General features: G+C 33.2%; 3 protein-coding genes across 3 annotated transcripts in view; 2 read left to right on the top strand and 1 right to left on the bottom strand.

Moving 5' to 3' along the window:
- Positions 1-651: 651 nt before the first annotated feature.
- On the bottom strand, positions 652-3873 carry LOC113521671 (DET1- and DDB1-associated protein 1). Its single transcript, XM_026907286.3, has 4 exons — positions 3703-3873; positions 3461-3599; positions 1926-1987; positions 652-1029 (listed from the first exon to the last, which is right to left on the bottom strand). Exons 1-4 carry the CDS (start codon positions 3703-3705, stop codon positions 928-930), a joined length of 306 nt encoding a protein of 101 aa, XP_026763087.1. The 5' UTR covers positions 3706-3873; the 3' UTR covers positions 652-927.
- Positions 3874-4240: 367 nt separating this feature from the next.
- LOC113521998 (uncharacterized) lies at positions 4241-20229 on the top strand. The gene is made up of 14 exons (XM_026907710.2): positions 4241-4599; positions 5821-5991; positions 6993-7319; positions 9453-9606; positions 10545-10705; positions 11825-11945; positions 12952-13073; positions 14195-14309; positions 14675-14857; positions 15325-15574; positions 16247-16462; positions 18072-18211; positions 18761-18988; positions 19778-20229. The coding sequence occupies exons 1-14, from the start codon at positions 4340-4342 to the stop codon at positions 20165-20167; spliced, it is 2838 nt and encodes a 945-aa protein (XP_026763511.1). The 5' UTR covers positions 4241-4339; the 3' UTR covers positions 20168-20229.
- A 2252-nt stretch (positions 20230-22481) lies between these two features.
- The window catches only part of LOC113521810 (uncharacterized), a 32353-nt gene continuing 29865 nt past the window's right edge, over positions 22482-24969 (top strand). Inside the window, exon 1 of the mRNA XM_031910025.2 lies at positions 22482-22694. Within this exon, the coding sequence (XP_031765885.1) occupies positions 22664-22694 (31 nt within the window). The 5' untranslated portion in view covers positions 22482-22663. The remainder of the gene's footprint in view (positions 22695-24969) is intronic.

The following is a 24969-nucleotide window of genomic DNA, read 5'->3' on the forward strand; positions in this document are numbered from 1 at the left end:
TTAAAAATGTAGATGCGCTAAGATTCGACAATTAATATATGACTGAGATTATTATTGTGCCTATTATTTATTGCAATGATCAACGCTAGGATTATATACCGCCTCCATCTACTTAACCCACCACTCAATGACGTCAAAACCAGTTATCTATAAGCTGTAGTATAGGAAATGACTCTACGAATCTGACAAAATGACTGTAATAGGCTCAAGAATGGACCATGATGATGGAAGCTAAAAAATAGGCTGTTGTGAAGACTGTAAACACTTAAATTACTGAACACATTCTTAATTTTCTGATAAATATGCATTATCTTTATACTATCAGGTGCTTTTGTGACAAAAGATTCAAAGTTCTAAAATTATAACTCTTTTTTTACCATCGAGAAGGTGCAATCCGAAATCCAGCGATGGAATCATAAAACTCAATCACTTTCTATAAGAAGCATAATTCAAAGTGCAAAAAAAAATTGCGTCATACATGCAAACTACAGGATAATGTGACCAAGTACATCAATTTAGCTTTAATAATTGATAAATTAAATTCATATTTTGGTCTATGTTCCTTAGAGAAAGTCATTGTTTTTATCACTGTTTTTAGACTAATATTCAGTATTCACCTAGTTTACTCACTAAAAACTTAAAAATAACATGGAATGGACAAATTTAATGTTTTATTTAACTCATTGCAACGTAACAAAATGTTACAGATTACAGTTTAAGTAATTTACAAAATTTTATTATGTCAAAAAAGATTCAATTTTAAGTAATGGCACTCATATCCCAAAATTCGTGGAACCAGTGTGTCTCGAGAATCAATGTACAATTCGATCTAAAAATAATGGATACAAATGTTAATACAAAAACACCATACACATTACAGAGTCTATAACTGAAGCACAAACTAACTGATGATGCTTGACAGTGTTTTCAGTTCAGCGGCGAGTTCAGACAGGGCCTCTTGCGTGGTCGGTTATCGTCACCATTTTGTTCAATATGGCTCTGGTCACGCTTTTTCGGTGAATTATTATTCTGAAAATTTGTAAGGTGTAAATTTTAAAATATATAGTATAAAAAGTTGCAAAAATCAAACTGAATATATATCCATCTATCTTTATGTCAAGTTACTTGCGGGTAGGCAGGAAGAATTCAATCATAAAGATCTAAAATGTCACATACAAAATTCGTTTTATGCACTTTCAGAACTTATTTCATGCATATAATCGTTTTATGCACTTTCAGAACTTATCTCATGCATATACATAGGTTCAGAGGACTCAGAATTCCTTCCTCAGTATTTACTGTTATAGGCAGTGGATGTGAGTACAGAAAAAGATAATAACAGTAAATATTTCTTTTTATAATAAGTTTCTATAGTTGTAATCAGAATCTAAAAGTAAAACAATGTAATTAATAATTCAAATAATGATTTTGTAAAATTTGTATATGAATCTCCTGTAAAAACTATATCCATGTACCAAAAATTACAAACATTAATAATTTGACAAGATTTTATATATTTAAGATGTATTTTATTTTGTGGATTGGTTTTCTTTATTGTCATGATATTATGAATTTTTTAACAAACAAATTTAATAGAAATATCTAATTATTTTAAACAAATTTGCAAAATAAAATACTCCAGATTATACAATATTAACTTAATTGAAAAATACCAGGCTATAAAATGTATGCATAATGCATTTGATACAAGTTTTTAATTAATTTTAATTGCAATAATGAAATTTGATAATTTTATAAAGCTTTAAATAGGCATTATACTAATGTACAATATTGAACTGGAATGCTACCATTATAATAATGTGTAAGTATGTAAAGATGTTTGTATGTTTATTACTCAATTACACTTAAATTTACAGAGGTTGTATCCTAATTTAACACATAAATAATAAATTAATGACAATTACCTTTTTCTCCCATTGTTGATGGAGATATCTTAACAATATATTTGTTTTCTCTGTTACAATAACTAGAACAAATAAATACATTTAAAAACAGAATAAACTGTAATAAAACACAATATTTTTTTTTTTTATATAACTTACAATGGCAAACAAGCTAACGGCCCACCTGATAGAAAGTGGTAACCGTCGCCTATAGACATGAGCAGTACCATGGACATAACAGAGTATACTGTTTCACCCCATGCGTTGCCATTCCTGAGGACTCAGGTGTTATTTCTCTGTACCCAGTAAATTCACACCAAATTTATTAATGAGAGAAAGAGAGACTGAAAGAGAGAAACTGTTTAAGGTGGAGATAATTCGATTTTTATTACAGACTAGTAAGATTTATTTTTTTATTACAATTATATAGCTATTAACAGAATCTATTTATTTATGCTTTACATATCAAAAAAATATTTGATTTCATTAATACAGTGAAGACTCTATATAAGCAACATTCTTTATATGTAACCTCTATACAAGCAACTTTTTTTAGTTCAACTGTTCTGTATATGCAACTTATATCTTTAAAAACTAAATATTTAAGTTTATCCCAATTCAGAAGTAAAATCAGCTGTTCACAACAACATAACCTCAAAATATAAAAAATTCAGTTACTGGAATATGTTTGTGTTTTGTGCTGCCAATATTGAAGTTAAATTTCTGTTAAATAAAATAGTTACTTCAATTCTAATTAATATTTTGTGCTTTAAATTCAACCATAAAATATTACTCCTATTGAAGAAAATGATAAACATCAGATGAGTCCAATAAAAACATCATGTTATAATTTTTTTTTAATTTGGTGATAGAAGGGGCAAAAAATATTACTTAGCCTGCAATGAGGTTCTTTTGTTACAAGAAATAAGAGAAAAAGCTATTATGAATAAATATATGCAATTGTTTTTGTTTGTTTTGGCAATTAGTGCTATACTAAATCAAAGATTTATTAAAATTTGATTGTTTATTTTTTATATAATTAATAACTACACTTATATGATAATAATAATGTTTTCATTTGCAAAATAAAACTGAATTTCTTTATTCTACACAGCTTAGTTAGTAAAAGAAATAAGTAAAAATATTTTCCACATGGTAAGTATTGTTATACTCCTTTTTCCCCTATAAGCAACTTTTCCCAATAAGAAACTTTTTTGTACTTATAACTTATATAGTATTCAGTGTACCAACATAGATGTGATAAAGACAATATGTATATGAAATTACATCCAAATTTATGTTAACAATGTTTTAAAGATATTTTTAACCTATTGTAACTTGCTGCACCCTATGGAGTCCATAATGGTTATTATGGATAAATACATTACATTATGGAATGTAAATAAACAAAAATATTAGAACACAGTTATAATAGTGGGAGATGAAAAGAATAACATATAAACTAGATATGAACTACATCATACTAAAGTAATAAAGCATATTATTATAAGTGATTGAACAATGAAAGTTCTAGATCATAAAAACATATACTCAACTTTGTTCAGAAGGTATGTCCTTAGTGGGTAGATATATCGAAGGCCGTTTGGAACAATTTCTAATGCCATGATCCGTGTTAAATAATGTAAAGTTGTGCTCGTCATACGATGGTAAATCTTTTAGAAACTCTATCACCGACTGTGGAATGAAATAATAAAGTAATTGTAAAAATTCAAGGACCAAGCATGGTGCGTAAAACTCAAAATCGTACTATAGAACAAAAGGTACTAATAATACTTGCCATTGTGGTACTATAGTGATATGGTTAGGATACGTGTTCAAGATTTCAATGGTCTCAAACAAACAATAAAGACAAAATAATCCAAAAGTATAAATTCTCCGACAGACTACAACAGGAGCCAGATGGGAATGACAGTAAAAGATAATGTTGCTATTCTTACAAAATTATTACTAAAATAATATTGCCAACAAAAAGAATGGAACCAATTAATGAAAGCTATAATCAGATGGCGCCATCATTCTATGATTTATTCTCACTAATGTTGCCCAATTATAATTCCAATAAACACTTTTATTTAATAAAATAAATAAACTATTCTTTTTTATTACTTTTAATTTATTTATCAAATTTATACAACTGTCATCACATATTTTTTCCAACCAAATGTAAATAGAATAGATCTTCTTTAACAAAGCCACAAAAAAAAACTTGCAACTTCGGAGGGAAATTCAAATTTCGAATAAGTTTTTAAAAATAAAGAAGAATGTATCTACCTACCTTGATAATATTTATTATCTATCTACTTAGTACTTTACTATGGTAGTAGTTTCCTATAGAAAAATGATATCGTAAGTTAGCAAACAGTAATAAACAAAAAGAAATATGTATTCGAAATCAACATAATTTGTGCTTCATTATGTATGGTATATTAAACTCAAGTTTTAATCGAACTTATAACCCTAGTGGAAAACAAAATGCTTTAGCCGACATAAAGAGATTGCTGTCGTCTCGTGATGCAATAGCACAAAATAAAGCTTGTGGCTATCTCAGTGAAGTAATAGGCCGATACAACAATAATTCCATTGAGCAAAATCGTATGGTGGAATATCTATTAGAAAATGATATCACAGTCTTTCTATGTGAAGCTACTTCTAATTTGGATTTTACACTTTTTCGGTAGGTACTTAGGTACTTCTGTGTCAAAGCTGAAAGTCGGATAATCTAATATATAAAATTCACGAGTCGGGATGTTTGTTACCAAACTCCTCCGAAACGGCTTTACCGATTTTTTTATATTTTGTGTGCATATCGGGTAGATCTGAGAATTGGCCAACATCTATTTTTCATACCTCAATGATAATGGTGATCTACACCAAAATTTTTTTTTTATTTTTTTTGACAAATTTTTTTATTTTTATTTTATTAATATTATGATTAAGCATTGAAAAATACATACAAATTCAAATTTTCACGCTTTTAAGATCAATCCCTGTTTTTTAATCGTGATTTTTATATACCGCAATATGGTTGCATGACGGCAATCGTATATAATAATTGTAGTAAGATACATTTTCATGTATAGTTCTCGAAATGATGTATATGGTAAAACAACGTTTGCCGAGTCAGCTAATTATTATATATATATATTAAATATATTGTAATGAAAATATCAGGTTGTATTTCTTGACGAAAATATATGTAACTAGTCTTATACATACATCAGATTTACCTATTTCTGCCGCAAGCAGTATTGTATATTTATTATATTATATTTTTTCTCGGCTTAAAGGGCAATAATATTAAGAAAATTAATAAATATAGTACAATAATTGAAATAAGAGGCATGTCTAGCAGCATCATTCAAAATGGCTACGCAATAACTCAGATACTTATGGTACGCAGATAGGTATCGTTGCATTGTTCTTATATACAATAGGTAAGCACATATTTGCGGATCCTTGAAGTAAGAACAACTCTTTCCATTGTTCATCATTACTGTTCTATCATTTTATCACCCGGTAAAATAAAAGGAACAATTTATTACTTACTAAGTGGATCTCCCGGCTTTACTTGCATGAATCATTATTATATTAAATTTCCTTCAAATCTATTCGGAAGTTTTTGCGTAAAAGAATACCAAACATCCATTCTTCCTCACATACTTTTGCATTTATATTAGTAAGAAAAACTAATGCAAACTGTGCATCTAGTCCTTTAGTAAAAAATATATGTAAATGATCAAAAATTTTACAGCCGACCTGATAGAAAATGATAAGCATTACTTATAGACATAAACAGCACCACGGCATATATGTAAATATAAATATTCATCCATCTATCATTTCAAACTGCCACATTTATTATATTAAATAGGATTATTTGATTTTTTGTCATCAGCTCAATTTTATCATGTTTGCGCCTATTATGGCGGGAACGACGGTTCTTCGCAGACGAGCATGCTGCTCATGCTTGCACAGCGGTGTTGAGAGCACTAGCGCATTACTCCGGGAGTTGTTCCAGCGTTGCCATGAACGAATGTCTCCATTTTCTCTGTGATTTATTTAATGGGTAAGCATCTAAAATATCTAAAGGACAAAAGCAAATACACACATACATATCTGTCACGCCCGTCTCCCATTGGGGTAGGGAGAAGTAATGGAATGTCAAATGCATACAGAAAAATATCTGTTTAGTTGACTTCCACACGGTCCCTTTTGAAAACTGACATCGTTAATCCCTGAACACATTCCTCACGATATCTCGACTGACCTTAATTTATCCCTATTTATCATTCCACACCGGTGATAGCTATACTAATAGAATAGAGCAGGCGATATTCCCTTCTCGACCAATCCATTGGGAAGCCGCTGAGCATTTTTGTTAAAACACTTTTTCCTTAGAAACATACGAAAACATTGATAATTTTTTTTATACAACTTAGAATGGCAAACAAGCTGACAGCCCACCTGATGGAAAGTGGTAACCGTCGCCTATAGACATGAGCAGTACCATGGACTTAACAGAGTATACTGTTTCGCCCATGATACCTCCCATGCGTTGCCATTCCTGAGGACTCAGGTGTTATTTTAAAATAGCAGTCCGCTATACTTTTTCAATAGGTAGGCTAAATAAATTAGTTTTACTTAATTAAAATTCATCTACAACGTTTTATAAATATTTGCTTCGATCTGAGGATGAGAATGATGTATGCATTATATTGTTCTTGCCGCGACTTCTTTACGCATGTTGTCCCCTTATAAGTTGAAATTTTCCATAATCCTTTCTTAGCGTAAACCTATCTTCCAAATATTTGCTTTCTAGACTTTTTGTTCCTAGTTTTGGCCGTATATTGATAGTCAAAGAAGACAAATGATTTTATAAGTATAGATTAAAAAAATATTGATTGTAAGCTGTTGTGTATACCAAATAAAATAAAAAAATAAACCATTCAATATTTTTGTATTTCAATGCCAAGTATTAAGCCTGACTTTGCATCACATTAAATTGAAATAAAAACAATAAATAATGAAATAAATATGCACAAAGTCTTCTTTTGTTTTATTTTCCAGAATTAACGTTCATGGGACCACTTCACCTCTATCCCATCAAAGCGCGTACAGCACTGAACAACTTTTAGCTTGCTTCAACGGTTTAGCCTCGCAAATAAGTAACAACTCGAAAGCTGTACTATCCAGCGTTCTAGTGCTGCGTGCTCTGGTGTCTTATCAACCAGATACACTTGCTATCAGAGGCCATATAGCTAGTTCGTTAGTGGAAGTGTTGGAAAAGTGGTTAACTTTATTATTAGGGGAGCTCAACCATTCAGTGCTGTTGGGAAGTGATGACACGGGAATGTTTTTTGTCGTGGCGTGCCAATTGGGCCTGGATATTTTGAGGTATTGATAAAACTTATATTTAACTAGCTTTTTCCCGCGTCGAACATCACATCAAACAGAACATTCTCTATTAATTATTGTCCGGGGTATGTTAATTTACTGGGAGACTTTGTACAAAAGTCGATCGCTTGGGTGCCTCTGTCCCATTCGTGTTTCTACCGTGAAGCAGTTGTGTTTGCATAGCTGTGTTTCGGTTTGAAGGGTGGGATATGGCGTGAATTTACAGGGTACAGAGGAATAACACCTGAGTACTCACGAATAGCAACGCATTGGGGGGTATCATGGGCGAAACATTATGTGTGTATACTGTTATGTCCATGGTACTGCTCATGTCTATAGGCGACGGTTACCACTTTTCATCAGGTGGGCCGTCAGCTTGTTTGCCATTCTAAGTTGTATAAAATAAAATAGTAGCCTATATTCCTCTCCATCCCTAATATAAAATTTATGAAGTTAGTTCTTTAAATGAATTACCATTTAAAGAAAACGTCAACAAATGGTAATATAATCTTTACTGATATTATAAATATGAAAGTGAGTTAGCCAACCGTCATAAAATTTTATTGTTAAAGGTTTCGTAAGCACACATTATATTTTAATGTAATAACTACCGGTTTAGCTTACGTGTAATTAGATTGAAAAAACTCCACTAGTTTCGGCATCAAAACGCGATCCTTAATCATGAGCGGCTGTGACGCGAACAACAGCCTGACGGACTCGGAAGGTAAGTTAAACCGGTAGTCATTAAATTTGTATACACATAATATATACTAGTTGACGCCCGTGACTTTGTCCGCGTGGTATTTGTTATTCCTGTTTAGTATGTATCGATGTATGTACCTACCTATTTATTATGTCTGGGAGTATGTACTGGACCAAAATTGACAAGTGACGTCTCGTTCTCACTCTTTGCCTTAGGTCAAAATGACTTTACTTAAGTAGGTTGTGTACTAAGCTGTATAAGTTACTACAGTGATTTAACTATCCTACGGGAACTCTTAATTTTCGGTGATTAAAAGTATCTAGAATATTAACCGGGGATGTAAGGTATCACCATGCAAAATTTCATTTAAATCAATCCAACGGTTTCGGAGATTTGCCAGTACGAACAGACAGACACACGAAAAATTAAAAATCTCGATTTGTTCTATTTCATTTCTAATATTCCCCTGACTCGGATTTTAGCGTTTCTTTTTTCTATGTACAAACATTAGACCTCTATAATTTTATTATATATATAGATTTGGAATAGAGTTGAATCAATAGTGAATCTTTTAAATGCTACTAAGCTTTTTCCCGCGACTTCGTCCGCGTGTCGACATATATTGTTTGACTGAAATAATTAGAAGCCTATATCCTTCCCCGTTTCATATACTATACCTATGCATACCAAATTTCATGACAATTGGTTAAAGCACTAAGAGGTAATAATAATACAAACACATTTTCACATTTATATTTTTAGTAAAGATTCATATTATTGCAATTTTTTTCTATATTTATAAATGACTCTACGATATGTAGAATACCCTAATAGATTTAATATTGGTCTTATTCAATCTATATTAGCTAAACCCAGAACTTTACCAAAGGGAGACTTTGTATAAAAGTTGTTTGCTTGGGCACCTCTGTCCTTTTCGAGTTTCTACCGTGAAGCAGTTCTATTTGCATAGCTGTGTTTCGGTTTGAAGGGTGGGATATGGTAGTAAATTTACAGGGTACAGAGGAATAATACCTGAGTCCTCAGGAATGGCAACGCATGGGGGCTATCATGGGTGAAACAGTATACTCTATGTCCATGGTACTGTTCGTGTCTATAGGCGACAGTTACTACTTTTCATCAGATGGCCAGCTTGTTTGCCATTCTAAGTTGCATAAAAAACCCAAATCAGAAAATTTTGAACATTCTCTGTTAATTATTGATACCCATTAGTTCCTATTTTTCCGTGATTAGGGAAAATGGATGAAACTTTATATGAGAAATCAATTTAGGGTACGATAGAGCTCATATACTTGAAGGTAAAAGCCATTAAACTAAAAAAAAATTAAATTACCCTTAATTCAATTTCTTTTTTAAATTTAATATTCTGTTTATTGAAATTTTTATATTGACCTTATTATATATTCCTATAGACTTGTAAAATGTTTACACGGCAATAGAAATAAAGCTGACTTCATAGAGGCGATACTAGCTGACGAGCAAGAAGAAAATGTACTGAAACAATGCGTTTGCCAAATGAAAAGATCAATTCGGAACGTTATTTTAGAGCTAGTTACGTTCACAAAGGTAAATTGAAACACCGTCCTTATTTTAACGTAATAATTACCGGTTTAACTTACATGTAATTAGATCGAAAAAGCTCGACTAGTTTCGGAATCAATTCGTGATCCTTAGTCATGTGCGACTGTGATGCGGCACGAGCCTGACTCTATGATTATTAATATTATATATGTAAAAGTAAGTTTGTTTGTTACCTCACGGTTCTTTAACGGCTGAACAATTCGTCATAAAATTTGATATACACGTATTCTATTAATACATCTAGTAGTTTATAATAGTTTGGACTGAGGATAGTTCTTATAGCTATTTATGAAAAGGGATGTTAAATAAAGGACAATTAAGTTAAGAAATTATGATGACATAAATTACATGCTTTTACCCCCGACTCCGCCCGTGTGACCGGGATATATTTACTGACTGGGATAAAAAGTACCTTATAACCTACATCATCCGATACAGTATGTCTATACCAAATTTCATAGTGGATAAACCGTTAAGGCACTATAAGGTAACAAACAAATTCACTTTTCAACAGATTCCAAAACAATAGAAGGTTACCAATTCCTTTTTTTTATATTTGTTGCTACATAACTGCGTCATATATAATCTGATTTGAAAAACACTTCTTTTATCCGAAAAGATACACTTTTAGATTAGTCTTATTGAACTTTTATCAAAATTAGTTTAGTAGTTTAGTTTGTAAAACAAAGTAATTGGTTTGGCCTCGATTGAAGACGGTGTTCTCTTTTTGTGTACTTAACAAAACCTACTTATATTATAATAATATTAGTAAAAATTACTTGTTATAGTCAGAAATAATTAAGAATAAAAAACAATCGCAATAAAAAATCAAGTAATATTACAATTGTCGATTTGAATTCAAAGCACGGCAACTACTACAAAGATAAGTAAAAAAGTTAAGTATGTATGTATAAAAATTGCAGGAAAATGAAAAACTTATATCCACTGACGAATATAGTGTATTTCTAAAGTTCCTACTCAATTTCTTTTATGATAATTCTAAATGTGAGGAGCTGACGGATTTCTGTGACATTTTGTTCGCTAAAGGATATTTGGTTTTGTTACCGCAAGTTCAAATCATAAGGTAAGTGCACTTATAAAATTTAACTAAAATCGTATATTTATATATTTAAATGCACATTGAAACATTTGTTTTTCACTTGACATATTTTCCTAAAATGGCCTTTATATATATTTTTACACGAGAAACACTTTAATTTGCGAGGACAATTGTAAGTATTCATATGGACACCACCACACGCATCACGAAGATGTTGTATATTACTACTTTATATGTACTTTATAGGTACATATTGAAACATTGTTTTAGTAATAAACGTTGCTACTTTCAACCGAATTCAAAAAGAAACTGTTTCTCTATGCGATTGTATTTTTTTTATGTTTGCTACCTCATAACTTCGTCACTTGTAAACCGATTTGGAAAATTATTTTTTATCTGAAAGGATATACTTACAAATTGGTTCCATAGAAATTATATATATATTTTTATAATTTAATTTAATATAATGTAAAAACTAATGCGTCAGGGGTTTCTTCTCTAGAAATCTGTTCAATTCTAGAATAAGGGCATACGGGTATGCGACCCCGGCCTCTCAGCCGCTGCAGTGTCCCAGTCCTTTCCGCAACTGCAGTGTCCCCCTTTCTTTTCCCACATAAGTATCTTGTTCTTCTCATTCACCAATTTCCTGTACACATTTCCAACGTTCCCTTCCTTTTTTCCTCAATCCTTTCCTCCATACTGCAGGTGGCAAGGACCACCAACAAATGCATTCCCAAAGAGGATTGACGTCAGGCAGGTGGCCGGTAAAACTAAAAACCAAATCTTTTTGTAATGTGGGTAAAAGTATTTTATGCCGACCCCAAATAAAATGGTAGGGAGGTAGGGAGATTATGATAATGTAAAGACTAAATACAGTTGAATATTTGCATAGCACTACGGGTTGCTGCATGATATGCCCCTACTTTTATATGTAACATCTTATTTTACTATATAGCAAGCAAATAAATATGATTTATTTGATTGTATCAAAATCGATTCAGAAGTTTAGTTTTTTACATCAAAATAACTGGTTTTGCCAAATTTACTTCGGTTTTTGTGAAAAACGAAACATCTTAATAAATTTAATTATTAATAAGACAAAAAAAAAATATATTATTAGTAAAATAAAAAAATCTGTTACAGAAATGATACAACAGTACGCAAATTGAGCACTCTGCTCTTAGGAGAAATGTTGAAAGTATTGTCTGATAAATACCTAAACGTGGACGAGCGTGGTGACGAGGCTTGCTCAACAGTGATACATGTAAGCGAATATAATATTACCTTTTTTATCCTTTCAACTGTGTCATGCAAAATGGTGGCAAATCCACATCTGTGGCCTCCAGTGAGCGGTATCGAACCCTTAAGTCTTAGGATAAATTTTGCCTCACTCTACTCAATTATTCAATATGATGCCCACGGCCACTTTCTATCATCGTACGGCTCGCTATCGACAGGAAGTTCACCCTCATACCCTACAGTCTAAATGGTCGCGTACAACGCGGTTTCAGAGATGTTTTCTCCCACGAATACTCAGGTTATGGAATGAACTCACTGCCGAGGTTTTCCCAAGAGACTACAGCGTGGAGTTCTTCAAAAGGGGGGTAAAGAGGTTTCTTTAGGGTCGGCAACGCGCGCGTAATACCTCTGGTATTGCAGGTGTTCGTAGGCTATGGTAACCACTTACTATCAGATGGGCCGTATGCTTGTTTGCCACCTCAGTGGTATAAAAAAAAAAACCTTTTGCACCATATTTTATTTTGGTCGATAAAGTTATTTAAAAAAATAAATGTTAATAACCATAAACTATGTCATCATAACAAAGCAGAATTATCAATACTTTACTGTCTTACACCTACATTATTTATTCCGTACGTACTATTATTCATTTATAACTTAATCCCACGTTGTTATATAAGTAGTCTACAGTCGTTACGTACATATGTATTGTTTTTAAACCAACAAATATAGGTAGCTAGGTAAATTTTACGTAACATATACTACCTAGAAATGTTTACATATTATTTTTAAAGCGACTTTAATAACAAGGAAGTCCTAAATTCGGTCATATTTTTTGTATTTATTATAAACAATTTTGAACCGATTTTGATCTTTCTTTTTTGCAATTTCTTACACTTTACTCCCATTTTGACATAATGGTCTAACCATATTACTAAAGAAGCAGCTTCTTTACAGAGTAGAATTAGAAGTAGATAATTTTAATTATTATTATTAAGTAAATCGATGTTACTAATTTTTTTTTATTTCAGACAGGCTTAATAGAGTTACAATACGGAATAGAAAAGCCGCAAGATATCGGCTCCCATTTACAAAAATCTCAACCATACAGCCTCCTCATTTACATTTATTTCTACTGTCAATCATCAGAGAAGTATTTGTTTTTATTGAATTTATCTTGTTTCTTTTTTCTTTTTTTTTATGCTTTTCTTTTTTAATTTATAAAAATAGAACGTCGAAATACGGTTATGAAATGAGGCATCGGTGAAGGTGAAGTCAGGCCTATTAAGCCTGTGGAATGAACCTCAATATGGCGTGAATTTACTGGGTACAGAGGAATAACACCTGAGTCCTCAGGAATGGCAACGCATGGGTATCATGGGCGAAACAGTATATTCTGTTATGTCTATGGTACTGCTCATGTCTATAGGCGACGGTTACCACTTTCCATCAGGTGGGCCGTCAGCTTGTTTGCCATTCTAAGTTGTATAAAAAAAAACAATACTTTAGGGAGGGGGGGGGGGTCGTGAAAAGATCGACCTGCAAGGTATATTAGCCCAATGATTCTATTAGTAACACTATTCTACTCCCCACTAATATTAATGAAAAGTAAAGTTTTTATGAGAAGGTTTTTCTATGAATTATGAAAATTATGAAAATTTATATGTATGTATATATATTTATGTATATGTGTTGTATGTATATTTATGAAAAGTAATACATATAAATATTTATGTTTGAGTAACCGCAAATAATTGTATAATTAAGGTAACGTAGTAAATTGTGGATGACAGTGTCGGTTTTATAATAATTAAGATGTAGCCTTGGTCCTGGCCTAGAATAAGCCATCCCTTCCTTTTCCGTAGGTGTCGTAAGAGGCGACTAAGGGAGCTTACGGTGGAGGGATGGGCAACAGCGTCCCTCTTAAAACATCACCAAAGCCAAACTGCGGTTGCCAATTCGTCTGCTAAACGTGGCAACTATTGGCAAAACCCCCATGGGGGAGGCTATGTTCAGCAGTGGACAGTTTACCGCTGATACAACAATAACAATTATATGTATATTGTTTATAAATTATGTATTTCAGTATGTTAATATAATATATATACCTATACATATTTTTCACCACATCTGCCTTCATACGCTTTCTGTTTTAACCTAATGGTTAGCTGATAGAGAATGCCATATGGCATTAAGATCGTCATTTGTACAAAGTTTTATTGTGCAATGAAGAATAAATAAATAAAAATTGTTTTTTTTTTTTTAATTTTCCAGCCCCGAGGAGGCGACTGCACCATTATTGCCGTATTTGGTGGAACATATACTGCGTCTACCGCGCTCGTTCACACCACCCGCCTACATTATAAAAGCTCTATGGCTCGTCTTCGCTGTAATATTTTAATTTGATATTTTTTTTAAGGATTTTATATAGTTGTCTTGAAAATTGTATGTATACTTTAAAAAAAATCAGAGGGAGAATTTGTACAAAAGTTGTTCGCATGGATATTTTTGTATTTGTACATTTACTGTATATAGCAAATTTAATTTAAAAATTCTATTCAAATATGCTTAAATCTAAGTTTACTTGAAAAAAATTTTTTTTTTGTTCTTTCCATTGGTTTCAAGGGTTATGTTTGTTTCTTTATTATGATATTTTATTCTTATTACCTATAGTCTAAGTGCAAGTAAATGTTGTAGATTATTGAAATACATTTTCATTCATTCATAATATATATATATATATATATTTCATAGATGTCATCAATATCGAACGGTTCCCTGGACTCGCTGGACCAGAGAGTGTACTTGGAGAAAGCGACCAATCGTCTAGTGGCCATGTTACATCCGGAACCTTCAGTGTACTACACACACAATCCAGCCATCTTACTATGGGCATTCACGTCACAACGAATCCCTAATTATGTTCGATTACACGTTGTGAGTATATTTTAAATTAACACATAGACATTAGGTTCTGTCAGCCTACTCCACAAGAAAGTAGGCGTGAAGGTAGAACATATGTAAATAAAAATTGGGACTTTTAAAGTAAAGGCGTCCTTCTTAAGCCGTGGGGGTGCAGACCATTCCATTTGGTAAGGCGTATGGGCTTAATTTTAAAATTTCAATTAGGTAAAATTTTTTATTTATATCTTTTCCCAACCAGGAGTCGTGACCCTTGAAGGAGGGAGGGACGTTTGTAATTAAAGGGGGTCGCAGTCCGTTAAAAAATTATAAGGCCTCGAAAGATTTGTTTAACGTAATGATGCGCGACTTACATACACCTGTAACATATATATAAAAATTATATAATATTTTTCATACTTTATTTCGTATTATCGGTAATATATGTAGTGTTATGCAGTTATGACCATATTTATTTATTTTTATCATTTATATATTCTCAGTTGTCACAATGGCTACAAATTGAGGACTCGTTGCCAAGTGAATTAACAAATGAGCCCACCGTTTGGGAGATACTTCTTAACATTCTCGTACAATGCAAGAACAGAACTATACTTGGAAACTGTATCGAGACATTAAGATTATGTTTAGAAGACAGCGAGGAGGACGCGCGGCAAAACTTCGCGTCATTAGTGTGGTCGATGTTGCCAGATGTGTTGGCACGAAAACTTATTGATTATAACAACGAAATGGGTTTGTTTTAAATTAGTTTTTAACTTACAATTATTTTAAATGTCTAAGTTAATTCCTCCTAGATAGCAAATCATCGTCTTCGATTCTAATAGTAATGAATAATGCCTTTGATTACCCTATTAGGAATTATTTCATTCATTCATATCAACCATTTACTGTCCACTGCTGAACATAAGCCTTACCCATAAAGGGGGGCGTGGGGGGGTTGCTCTTAGTTGTCACGTTTGGCAAGTGGGTTGGCAACCAAAGTTAGGCTTTGGTTATATTTTAAGAGGGACGCTACTGCCCATTAAATTTAACTTAATGGTCGAGGGGTCTCCTTTAGTCGCCTTTTACGGCAGCCACAGGACAGCTGTGGCCAATATGATGCAGTAGTTTTTGCATGATACTGACACAAACATACAGACAGATAAACACAATAATTTAAAAATTTATTGCTTTACCTTTTGTTGCTCTTGTTAAGACCATTCACATAAATTTTCTCTCTAATATTGTACGATTATGGTGGTAAACAAGCGTACGGCCCGTCTGATGCAAAGAGGGGTTACCATACCCTATAACATCAGAGATGTCACACGCGCGTTGCTGATTCTTAAGGAACCTTAATACACTCTTTTTGAAGTACCTCATGCTATAGTATTTAGGTATAGTCGTGAACTTATTATGTTACAGATTTGAATATATGCAATTTATTGGATTTGGCGAGTACCCTAATACCTCTTGAGGTAGACCAGACGTTGTGTCTCAAAATAGCAGTGCTGTTAACTACTATATTTTCCAAAACCTTCGATTCCAACGAAATCGAATCTAGACACCAGTACGAATATGTGTGCTTGAAACTCTGCTTGTACTTACTGGGTTTGGCAAGCAATCAGAACGATAACAGAGGTAAAAAGCCACAATTACACCAAGCACCTAGTCCTCAAGCTACCCTGTATTGTAAACCAAGCAACAAACATCTGGAGGTATAATCCAGAACACCCAAATTCAAACCAATTTAGAAAAGTTGATTTCCTAAATTGGCCCAACCAAGAGTCTCGAACCAAGGAGAGGGATTGTTAGTAATTTACACACACACACGCACGCACGCACGCATTCACCTACGCATGTACATATACATGCACACACTCACGCATGTACGCACTCACAGATGCATGCACGCGCGCAAGCAAGCACACACGTACACACACAAAAACACACACACACACACACGCACAAACGTGCGCCCGCGCGCGTTTGCTGGTATGAACTCCGCTTATTCATTAGTAATTCGATTTTTTCTCCTTCTCATACCAATTTTTTTCTTGTTTGCATTTCAAACTTACCCCTACGGTCATTGCTGATAGTCAGTATTTTACCCTTTCGAGTAAAATTATGCATTGAAATTTGTTTTTTTTTTTTTTGCATTTCTGAGGCACACATACGCAGGCTTATTTATAAGCTATATTTTATGTTCCAAAATTACTGTTTATTGTACACTGTCTGTAAACTATAATTTAATGCTAATATTTTTTTTATCTATTTAATGCAGAGTTTAGTCTCTATTGCTAATAAAATATCTTGTCAGGTCGACCTCCACGCGATTCTCCCTATAAATTATCGTGGTTAATTTCTGATGAATTCGTCACATTGAGCTAATTGACCTGCTTTCATCCTCACCTATCATCTCTCTCGAGTACCCTGCTAATATATACCGTTAGCGCAAACGAGGTAACCATTTCATTATCATTCATAAAAAAATTTGGTAATCATACCTGAGTTCTCATTACGCAAAATGCCTCCGTGACGCAGTTCTGTGCATGTTGCTTTGCATTTTCTTTTGCAAATGTAGTCCCGTGTTTGATTCCTGATCGGGCCAATTTATAAAATAAACTTTTCTTAATTGACTAGGGTCTCGGTGTGCTAGATTATGCTTCCAGCTATTCATTGACTAGTTTTCCTAAATACAAAATATCCTATAGCTTGAAAGGCTAGGCGATTGGTTTAATTGTGTAACACTTATTCTTCATTATATCAGCTTTTAACTGTCCACTGCTGAACATAAGCATCCCCCTAGTGGGGTTTTGCCAGTAGTTGCCACGCTTGGCATATTATATATTGGCGTATTGAAAACTGCAATTAGGCTTTGGAGATGTTTTAAGAGGGACGCTGCTACCCATCCTTCGCCTTACTTTGTCGCCTTTTATGACACTCGCAAGAAAGGAAGGGGTGACTTATTATTTATTATTATTTAAATTTTCGTTGGCTTCTAATTCTTTGAATGGAACATTATTTATTTATTTATTTATTACAACCACTGGATAAGCCTTACAGTCTTCCAATACGCTCACCCAAGAAAGCATGATTACAATAATATATAGAAAAGGAATATTACACATAAATAACAAGAATAATATAAAAAGATTTAACTCAAACAAAAATATCTGACCACAAATACTCTGTGGTCACTCGACGAAATTCCAGTAAGTTGGAGGCAATTATCTAATTGTTCGTACAGTGCTCCTGACCTATATAAACCGCGCGGGCTACCTGTCTTCGGTACTGGCCGCTACCAGTAGCTCAAATGACAGGGTAGCCTGCGCCGCCTTGCAACTGCTCTCCTACGTGGTATACTACTACAGCAAGAATAATTATAAGGTAAAAATTATAACTTTTCAACCAACTTTAAAAAATAGGAGGTTCCGAATTCAGTTGTATATTTTTATATTTACATATTACCTAATAACTTCGTTATTTATAAACCGTTTTGAAAAATTCTTTTTGATACGATATGCTCATCCACCGCCTACACCGAATACATTGGTTCCAATATTATATGATATGATATCTATATATAAATAAACGTGGTGCACAATATATGTATAGTGTGGGCGAAAGGACTGTATGCTGGTATGGAAACACGGTGTTTTAGAAAGATAATATAATTATATCAAAAATATACATAGCAAACCAACGGAGTAAAAAAGCGAACCAAAAGAAAACCTAAAACTGACACAGACTTCAAATTATAAAAAGAACATCTTTTTAAAAAAAATTAAAAAAGAAACTAAAAAGGTGCGTCGTGCACATATAGATATAGATTTGCTCAATATATAGTTACTCGGTATTTGTTCAACATATGGATAATGTAACTATATTTGACATGTATCGTCCACATATAATATATTTAGCTGTTTCTGTTCCCAGCCCAAATCTGTCCTGCAAGTTCAAACCGACCTGATAGTAAAGTCCCTCCGTCAAGATAGCTCGAACGAGCGAGGGGCATCATTGTTACAATTGGTATACATAATACTCAACTCTGATATGAGCACACCACTGATACTCACATATGACACGGCAGAATCATCACAGACGCATCAATGTACAGCGCTCAGGGCACTGATGTTCAGGGTTCAACTGATGTTATGCTGTAGAGTTAGTAACTCTTCTCTTTTACTAATCTTATTTATTCATTCAGAGATTTACAGGGAATTTGTGAAAATATTTACTTGAATTATTTTATGAAAGTTCATATATTAATACAAGATGAAATCGAAATCATTAGAATCCCTTTATACGAATGAAACTAAAATTTTTTCTCAAAGAATTATTGATCGAAAAATAATACAATACTAGTGGTATTCCATGTCTTTACCCACGTGAATCAGTACATAAACTATCGTATGTGCTCAGATAGATTGTAATCTACCCGGGTACGAAATTTCATTTAAATCCGTTTAGTAGTTTTTGCTTGAAAGAATAACAAACATCCATCTATCCATTAGTCTCCATTGGCATTCATTGGTGGCTTGATCCTGGCATAGAATGGGCCACCTCTTCCTTTCCCGTGGGTGTTGTAAAAGGCAACTAAGAGAATTTATTGGTTAAGGGATGGGCAGCAGCGTCCCTCTTTATACATCACCAAAGCCTAACTGCTGTTGCCAATCCGCCTGCCATCCTCTATAGGGGGAGGCCTATGTTCAGCGGTGGACAGATAACGGCTGATGTGATCCATCCATCCTTACAAACTTCCACATTTACAATATTAATAGAGTAATAGGATGTAAAAATTCACAACTGGATATCTCGCATTAGTATTGGAGGCATAGAATTTTTTTATCATTTTTCAAACCCTGTTTCTTTTGAGAAATTATCAAGTTTCACTGATGGAACATTTCCAAAAAGGATCCCAATCATTTCGATTCCTTATAAAATCATCTGCAGGAATCTGAAACACAGTCTTCAGCCGGTTGGAAAACCTTGAGTTCAATATTCAAACATGCAATCCTATACAAGAACGATCCGAGATTGGTCGCCATCCTCACTTCACAGGCTTGGATACATATACTGGTACAGTTTCAACTAACGCAGAATATAAAAGAAGAATTCCTAACATTCATGCAGAACTGGCTTACCTTACTGAAGATCACAATAAAGAAGAGCAAAGAAGAGAATAAAAGACAGTTATGCGCACAGAGCTTAGTGATAAAAACAATGATTTTATTGAAGAAAAAAATATTACTGGATGATCAGATGAAAGAAAAGAAAGAAAGAGTTTTGATGATTGTCGACGATATTTTGGATGAAAGCGGAATACGATTTACTTCGGATTAAAATGGTGATTAAATATAGATGGTATTCTCAAGACTTTAATAATATGTTTTTCTATTTTTGATTTAATGATAAATTGCTGATTGATTATTATCCAATAAAAATTGTTTCAATTTGTAATTTGTTAAAAATATTCATGATCTAATTATATATTAAACATAAGCACAATAAACATTTGAATAAAGTTGAAAAATAAAAATGTTTTTATTATCTATTATGTTCGCATTAATTTTCTAAAAGTACTAATTGACTTTCCATTTTATCGATTGCCCAAAATATTCCGGAACCACTTTCCATGCGCTTTCCATAGGACGAGAGAAATTATATCGCACAGGCCCATATGCGCGCACGCATGCCTAGCATCGAAAATAGTATGGAAAGCAATACAATAGATATTAATTTATTTATCAATGCACTATCCATTCTTTTTTATATGCGATGAAGGGCTCAAATGGGCATTTTATATCTTTATATACATTTAACAACAGTTTGGAAATTCCTTTCTTAAAAAACTAAAGAGTTTAGGTTGACAATTTTTTTAAGTCATGTCAATTGCCAGATAGAATATATGCTATAGAAAATTCATTTCACAAGTAATGAACTATGAAATAAAAGCAGATAGCAAATCTATTATTAAATAATAAGATTTTACATTTAATGTACTATATTTTTAAGAATTACTTTATTGTGAACTTCTGAATTTGTACTAAAAATTTATAATTTTTTTATTACGTTATACAGAAATGTAATACAAAATAGTTTATCAGTCTGATATCTTACTTCTTAGATTTAAATTTTAACTACTGTTTGCTTGATAATTGTTGAAATTAAAGTAAATTTATTTATTTTTTTATGATCATGTGTTGCAACATTTGGCCATCTCTTTTTCTAGTTCTAAATGTATAACTATATTTTCAGGTATCTTCTCTCAAAGAGATACTTGGTATGCCTACATAGACATAGAACTAGACTGCTGAGAGTAGGGGGAAAGGAATTGTTAATGATGGGGTTTGAAAGTCCTATTGATAGTAAAGTATAAAGTACATTGCTAGCAATAGGACTGGTAGACCTCCACGCAGTTCTCTTTCTCCATGGAATTCTTTTTGAAATCGTCACGACGGGCCAACTGACCTGCTTTCATTCTCATTTACCATCTCTCACTTATGCCCCGCCAGCGTATATTTTTACCCATTTAAAAAAAGTATGCTGTGAGTCGGAAGGCGGGCGTAGGTATAGTTTTGTAATAAACTATCGACCCGCCCTGGCTTTGTATAGGCGCAAATTGTGCCTACTTTACATAATGACAGGGAAACCTATATCAAAATCCATTATATAGAAGTAGAAGTAAGCAGAGAAACAATCAGACAATGACAACAACTTTGTTTTATATATTATTTCAAGTTAAATCAACTAGAGAACCAAACGTGTTTGAGCTCTTTGTATTTTTTTGATCTACAGACTTGATGTTTTCAGTTGAATTAACTTATCAATATGTGATAATAGAACCTGAATATCATTACCAGATCTAGTTATTTTTTTTATACAACTCAGAATGGCATACAAGCTGACGGCCCACCTGATGGAAAGTGGTAACCGTCGCCTATAGACATAAGCAGTACCATGGACATAACAGAGTATACTGTTACGCCCATGATACCCCCATGCGTTGCCATTCCTGAGGACTCAGGTGTTATTCCTCTCTACTCAGTAAATTCACGCCATATCCCACTCTTCAAACCGAAACACAGCCATGTAAACACAACTGCTTCTCGGTTGAAACACGAATGGGACAGAGGTACCCTAGCAATCGACTTTTGTACAAAGTCTCCCTCTGGTGAGTTACAAATGCTTATCTTAAAGTTTTTAAATATTATCGTTACTGCAAGAATTTGGAAATGAAAAAATTAACTTCTTGGTTAAAACACAAAATTTTCGGTTTTAAATATTTCTGTGAAGTAGAGGACAGTAACAGAAGTTAAAGGTTGATTTTTTACTTCATGAACTGGAAAGGAAAAAGTTAATATTGCTGGTTTTTCAACTTTTTGAGTTGTTTACGCACTAAGTAGATGCACTGGATGAAGCGTCGCATGAGGCTACCAACATTATTGTTGCATCCGAGCTATTCGTATACTCGTCTCTGTACAATTTATTATATTACAAAATCAATCACCAAATACCGTCTTCTACTTGTACAATCTTTTTTTTCAAAAAAATTTAAACAAGCCATATAAACTCTTAAAAACAAGTTAAACCTCGGGGATTTTTCACGTTATGACGTCGGATTGTAAGAAAATTTATATCGGATGGTCCTAAAAAGTATTACGAGATCACTTCCTAACTCCTCCACTTGGGGCAGAGCACCCCCCGCTATACTAGAGCAGGTTGAGCGCCGCTGCGCAAGCGCCACTTTCCATCGCGACTCTGCCGCGTCGCGCGCGTACCAGTGAGACAGTGTTGTGACAGTGATGGTGTGCACCCGGCTTTAAGTGATTTATTGATATGCGGACTTTTAAAGGTGTAAACATGTGCGGTAAGTGTATTCTAAGGCAAATATACACTATTGTTTTTTTTTCAGTCAACAAAAGAAGTGTTTTTTTTTTATTATTATTAGTAATTTTTATATGATATTATTCGACGTATTTTTCAATTCTAAACCGATTTTATTGTAATTTTTTTTTGTACAAAAACACTGTTGTGTTGTATCTCATACTTATTTAGTCAAGATGATTTTTTTTTATATTTGTACTCTCTTTACAAAGCTTTAAAAAACAAAAAGCAAATGTATACTCAATTTGAAATTTTAATGAAGATACGTAAATATAAGTTGAATAAATAAAACCTTATTAGTGGCTCTATTAGAAGAAATAAATAATAAATGCAAATTAAACTGCTAACAATACGAGGAACTCTCACTTGTAGCTGTTTTATATTAAAAAAAAAAACTATAACGGTAATTTATGATGGCAATAAAAATGAGTTTAAACAGACTTTTATTAAACATTTTAGACACATATAAGTAATAAATTACAATGAATTTACTTCCTTGTATATAATTATATTAAATAGGAACAAATTTTATCGAAAAAGCGATAACCATTGGTTAACTGAATTACCTAATATAATAACTCTTATACTTTACGTATTATAGTTATTATTTGCATTATTATTGTTATTTACGTTATCGTGTGGTCCCGGCATAGAATGGACCAGCCCTTCCTTTTCCATGAGTGTCGTAAGAGACGACTAAAGAATAGACAGCAGTGTCCCTCTTAAAATATTACCAAGGCTTAACTGCGGCTTGTTAGCCAGCTAACAGGCTAACAGGACTTAACCCGCTTGCCAAGCGTGGCAACTACTGGAAAAACCTCCCTTTATCGGGGAGGCCTTTGATCAATTCAATGTACAGTTAATAGCTGATATAATAATATTTTACGACTTTTTTATACAACTTAGAATAGCAAACAAGCTGACGGCCTACCTGATGGAAAGTGGTAACCGTCGCCTATAGACATGAGCAGTACCATGGACATAACAGAGTATACTGTTTTGCCCATGATACCCCCCATGCGTTGCCATTCCTGAGGACTCAGGTGTTATTCCTCTGTACCCAGTAAATTCACGCCATATCCATTCATTACTGATTAGCATAATCAGTTAATGACAAACGTTCTCTTAATAATTAAGATAAAAATATATCCTTCTTCTACCCATATAGCACATGTATACCTAATTTCATATTGATTGAATAAGACAGTAAAACATTATATGGTAACAAACAAATAAATGAACTCACATTCACATTTCTAATTTTTTTATTTTTATTTTACTTTGAAAGGGAAGCATACAATATCTAAGACATATAAAATACTATACACAACCAGAACATAAATCAGTAAAGTTTCCACTATAAACTAAACCAAATAATCGAGAGCATCGATGATTATTGATATTATATATGACATTGATGAACATAAAAATATATATAATAGTATATACATGCACATACTCACACACCCACACACACACACACACATGATATTAGGATTATAGCGTAGTTAATATTATCATTTTCAAGGCAGTGTAGGGCGGCCCCTCCACTAGATGGAGTGACGACCTGAAATGCATTGCAGGGAGTTAGTGGATGCAGGTGGCTCAAGACCGTTCTTTATGGCAGTCTATGGGGGAGGCTTATGTCCAGCTGTGGACGGAAAATGGCTGAAATTAAAATTAAATTAATATTATCATTGATTATATAATATATCAAGGCATAATTATTAGCCGGGATAAAATTAAACCTACTCGTTTCTTACTCCATATTAAACAGGAATAATGCAATGAAGATTGTTGAAACGATGACGCCAAGAAATAGCGATCAAAAGTTACGAAGTACCTGCACCTTTATATATACTTAGATAGGCAACATTTAGTTACGGTAGACAGTAAAGAATGGACAGGAAGTGCATCATGCATGCGGTACCGTTAGGAACCAGTGGAGCACACAGCGACTCCGTATCCGAGCTCGCACAACGAGATCATTATGTCGGCCTAGACCGGTCTAGATCCGATTATAAATCATTTAATAACTGCTTGTGTTGACGGATAGCTGTATAAGAAAACTCTATGTCACTCGATTGGTTATGGACCTCCATAGCTTATCGAATGGTTTCATTCATGATAGAACTCAAATTAGTATATTAAAATTGAGAGCTTGAATATATAGCCAAAGAGGCAGGTGGTCACTATTTTTTTTTTAATAGGTGATAATAGAATGGGCCCACCACCGGCCCTAACGGTATACACTGGCG

Source organism: Galleria mellonella, unplaced genomic scaffold (assembly GCF_026898425.1).
Source record: "Galleria mellonella isolate WM207_F2 unplaced genomic scaffold, CSIRO_AGI_GalMel_v1 utg63, whole genome shotgun sequence".
Lineage (NCBI taxonomy): Eukaryota > Metazoa > Arthropoda > Insecta > Lepidoptera > Pyralidae > Galleria > Galleria mellonella.

Coding starts and splice junctions, on each gene's coding strand:
- LOC113521998 (XM_026907710.2), top strand. CDS start 4,340: ATGTATGGTATATTAAACTCAAGTTTTAATCGAACTTATAACCCTAGT. Junction 9,607..10,544: donor AGCTAGTTACGTTCACAAAG/GTAAATTGAAAC, acceptor TAAAAATTGCAG/GAAAATGAAAAACTTATATC. Junction 18,989..19,777: donor AACTGATGTTATGCTGTAGA/GTTAGTAACTCT, acceptor AATCATCTGCAG/GAATCTGAAACACAGTCTTC.
- LOC113521671 (XM_026907286.3), bottom strand. Junction 1,988..3,460: donor GGACATACCTTCTGAACAAA/GTTGAGTATATG, acceptor TATTTGTTCTAG/TTATTGTAACAGAGAAAACA. Junction 1,030..1,925: donor ATCAACAATGGGAGAAAAAG/GTAATTGTCATT, acceptor ACAAATTTTCAG/AATAATAATTCACCGAAAAA.